The sequence below is a fragment of the Hordeum vulgare genome, chromosome 1H, assembly GCF_904849725.1.
Source record: "Hordeum vulgare subsp. vulgare chromosome 1H, MorexV3_pseudomolecules_assembly, whole genome shotgun sequence".
NCBI lineage: Eukaryota > Viridiplantae > Streptophyta > Magnoliopsida > Poales > Poaceae > Hordeum > Hordeum vulgare.
This window is the reverse complement of record NC_058518.1, coordinates 349,179,677-349,182,589: the sequence shown is the minus strand read 5'-3', so window position 1 is coordinate 349,182,589 and position 2,913 is coordinate 349,179,677. Positions and strand designations below refer to the sequence as shown.

The following is a 2,913-nucleotide window of genomic DNA, read 5'->3' as shown; positions in this document are numbered from 1 at the left end:
GTTTAGGATTAGTCATGAGCTAGAAACTAAGATGGTGCTTGGATCCAAGAGACTAAAATTAGTCTGACTAAAACTAGTCTATTTAAGAGGCTAAAGTTCCAAGCACCCCTGACTAAAGAGAGGCTAAAACTAGTCTTGAGGCTAAAATCTTTTAGTCAGGGGTACCCCTACTAAAATATGCATTACTTCTCTCTCTCCTCATTTAACTCCTCATGCAAGTTCTGGATTGGAGGGTTTGGAGGATAATAAATGCTTATTAACTTGATTTATGTCTTTTTAGTACTTGGATCCAAGCATGGGTGAGGCTAGTAAATTTTAGTTTCAGTACTTTTAATCATGGGACTAAAACGTATTCAAGCACCCTCTAACTCTAACCAATAGCTAAGCTAGAGTATCCGGCCTAGGACACACTTGAGTCATGCCATGCGGCTATATGCCCGACCGTACAAATGATGATTTTTGACCGACCATCACCATGCACAAGTTTGACCGCCCATGCACCCTAAAATCCAGATGGAAAAATAATGAATTTCCATGTGGATGTCGAGCCCCATTCCTTCACATTTCGAAATTTTGTCTCCATTGCCAATGCATGGCATGCATGCAAACATGCAATAAATTGGTCTCCCCGCAAGAAGAGAAGCAGTGTGAACAATAGAACCCACAGTTGTATACTTGTAGTATTTGAAACAAGGGCAAAAGTCAAGAGGAGGCATGGCGAGATCCACATAAAGAAAGGGGGCGGGCGAGGAACCGCGAGCCACGAGAAAAGAGCTCCCGCAGCGGCTCCAAGTCATCATCCCTTTGCATGCTCGCCTAGCCTGGCCCCGTCCCTTGCCCACTTTCGACTTTGCAAGATTTCCAAGCTTTCCCTGACAAAACTGTGGCTGCTTGACATGCCGGAGCCGGACTGCAGCCCGCAGCGCGCACACACGCCCTTTTGCCGGCTTTCAGGCCTCCCAAAAGCCCTCCCTATTTAGGCACGCGCCCCCATCCCTCCTCACTCTCACCGGTATCTTTCAGTAGCGCTCTCTCTCTCTCTCTACCCCACCCATGGAAACCGCCGAGCTGCAGGGGAGGCAGCATGCCTGGCGGTGGCCTCTGGACGCCATGGCCTGCAGCAGCGGCAGCGAGAGCGGCAGGTGTTGCCTTCAGCTTGCATGGGATCCGCAACTGATCAGGTACCTCGGTGGTCTAGGCGTGCTGGGCGTCCCCGACGCCGCCGGTGGTAGTCCTGACGATCATGGTGCCATCGAGCACGAGCTTGGGCGCTTCTTCCCCAAGTGTACGTGGGATGTAGCTGGCTTGCCATTTCGTTTTTCTCTGCCATGCAGCTGCACCGCTTTTCTCCCATTCCATGGTAATGTGATGGTCACTGATCTTCATTGTTGCAGGCATGGAGTGGCAGGGTTCTTCAGAGCAGCCGCAGGACGATGTGATGGAGTGGCCCGAGGAGCAGTGGGACGAACTGATCCGAGTGAGAGCAATTCAGCAATGGCGTGCAGCGCAGCTATTTTAGAGTGTTACTAGCTACAGTACCTTTTTCTTACTATGCTCTTGCTACGTCTTCAGAATTTCCCGATCCTAGACGAGGATCTGGTAGGCTTCGATCCCAGCTGGGTTCTCGACAATACAAGCAGGGCTGCTCCATCTTTCCTGTGGAAGAATTCGAATGAAGGTTACCACTGTTAATGTGCTTATCTTAGCTTAGTTTACACTCTTCAGCCAGCGGCTTGTTAGTCCTTGGCGTTTCATTTATTCCATGGTACTGGTACTTTTCCAAGTATCTAGGACAGACTTTAATGATTATAGTATCGAGTAACTATGGTGGTTAGGAGATTCATGTCCGGGCCCACCTAAGATTAGATGTGCTAAACCCATCATCTGTCCATCATGAATCATTCGACTTGCTAGGCAGGCACTGCTTCTTGATTAGAATAAAGAAAATCTCTGGACTAGCATTCTCAGATGGTAACATCCACCTATACCGTTAATTCTTATTCGTAAAAAAAAACCTACCGTTAACTCTTTGGGTGCTCTGCTTCTGCTTCACCAAATTGATACGCTCTGCTTCCGCAGGGGGTGCCGATCTTCTGGCCCCGAGCTCTGCATCGCCTGTGGAGCCGCCCACATTGCCGGTGCCAGTGCCGGTGGCACAGCCAGAGCATCCTCCCCTCAGCTCGCCCTCGTCCAATCTCAACGTCGACCAACAGCTCCAGATCACTCGCATCAACTGTTCGTCCAAACGCCCGACGACACAAGAAAGTACGTAGAACCCAACTCACCCACCTGTCCATTCAATAAAAAAGTTAATTTGGTGCTGACCAGTAGCTATAATTCTGTATGATGCTTTGCGCAGCAGAGCAGGATGGAGGGGGCGGCAAGAGGAGCAGGAAGGCAGGGCCGTCGGTGGTGCGCCCGTTCTCGGTGGTGAAGCCCGGCCCCCGCGGCGTGGACGGCGTCGAGACGCTGGCCGACATCAACGAGCGGATCCTGACGCCGTCGGCGAGGCCCGTCCGGCACCCCGTGGGGGAATTCGCGTGCCCCCCGCGCGCGTCCGCGGGCGGCGGCCGGCCGGCCCCGTCCGGCAAGGCGGTCACGGGGTTCACTAGGCTGCACACCGCCGGGAAGGGCACGATCACCGTCGTAAGGTCATCTGGATGAGCATCCGACCGCGTGCTATCACAAGTTCGTCTTGCCATCATGTAGATTCTGCCTTGCTCGTGTGTAGATTAAACGATAATGTCCAATGATCAACCGTACCGCGAAATAAGATGCATGGCGAGGCTGTATGAACTGAGAGACCGATGTATCCGCATGCGATTCTCGACGGCAAAGGACGAGGAATTTGATATTCGAGTCTTTTAAAGCGGAATAAAGATCGTTGCAGAGCTAGCTTTTGCTTGACAAATT

General features: G+C 51.6%; 1 protein-coding gene across 1 annotated transcript; it reads left to right on the top strand.

Annotated features, from left to right (window-relative positions):
* The first annotated feature begins 787 nt into the window (after window positions 1-787).
* Window positions 788-2,664, top strand: LOC123399120. The gene is made up of 5 exons (XM_045093545.1): window positions 788-1,285; window positions 1,395-1,477; window positions 1,573-1,678; window positions 2,080-2,265; window positions 2,360-2,664. The coding sequence occupies exons 1-5, from the start codon at window positions 1,054-1,056 to the stop codon at window positions 2,662-2,664; spliced, it is 912 nt and encodes a 303-aa protein (XP_044949480.1). The 5' UTR covers window positions 788-1,053.
* The last annotated feature ends 249 nt before the right edge of the window (window positions 2,665-2,913 follow it).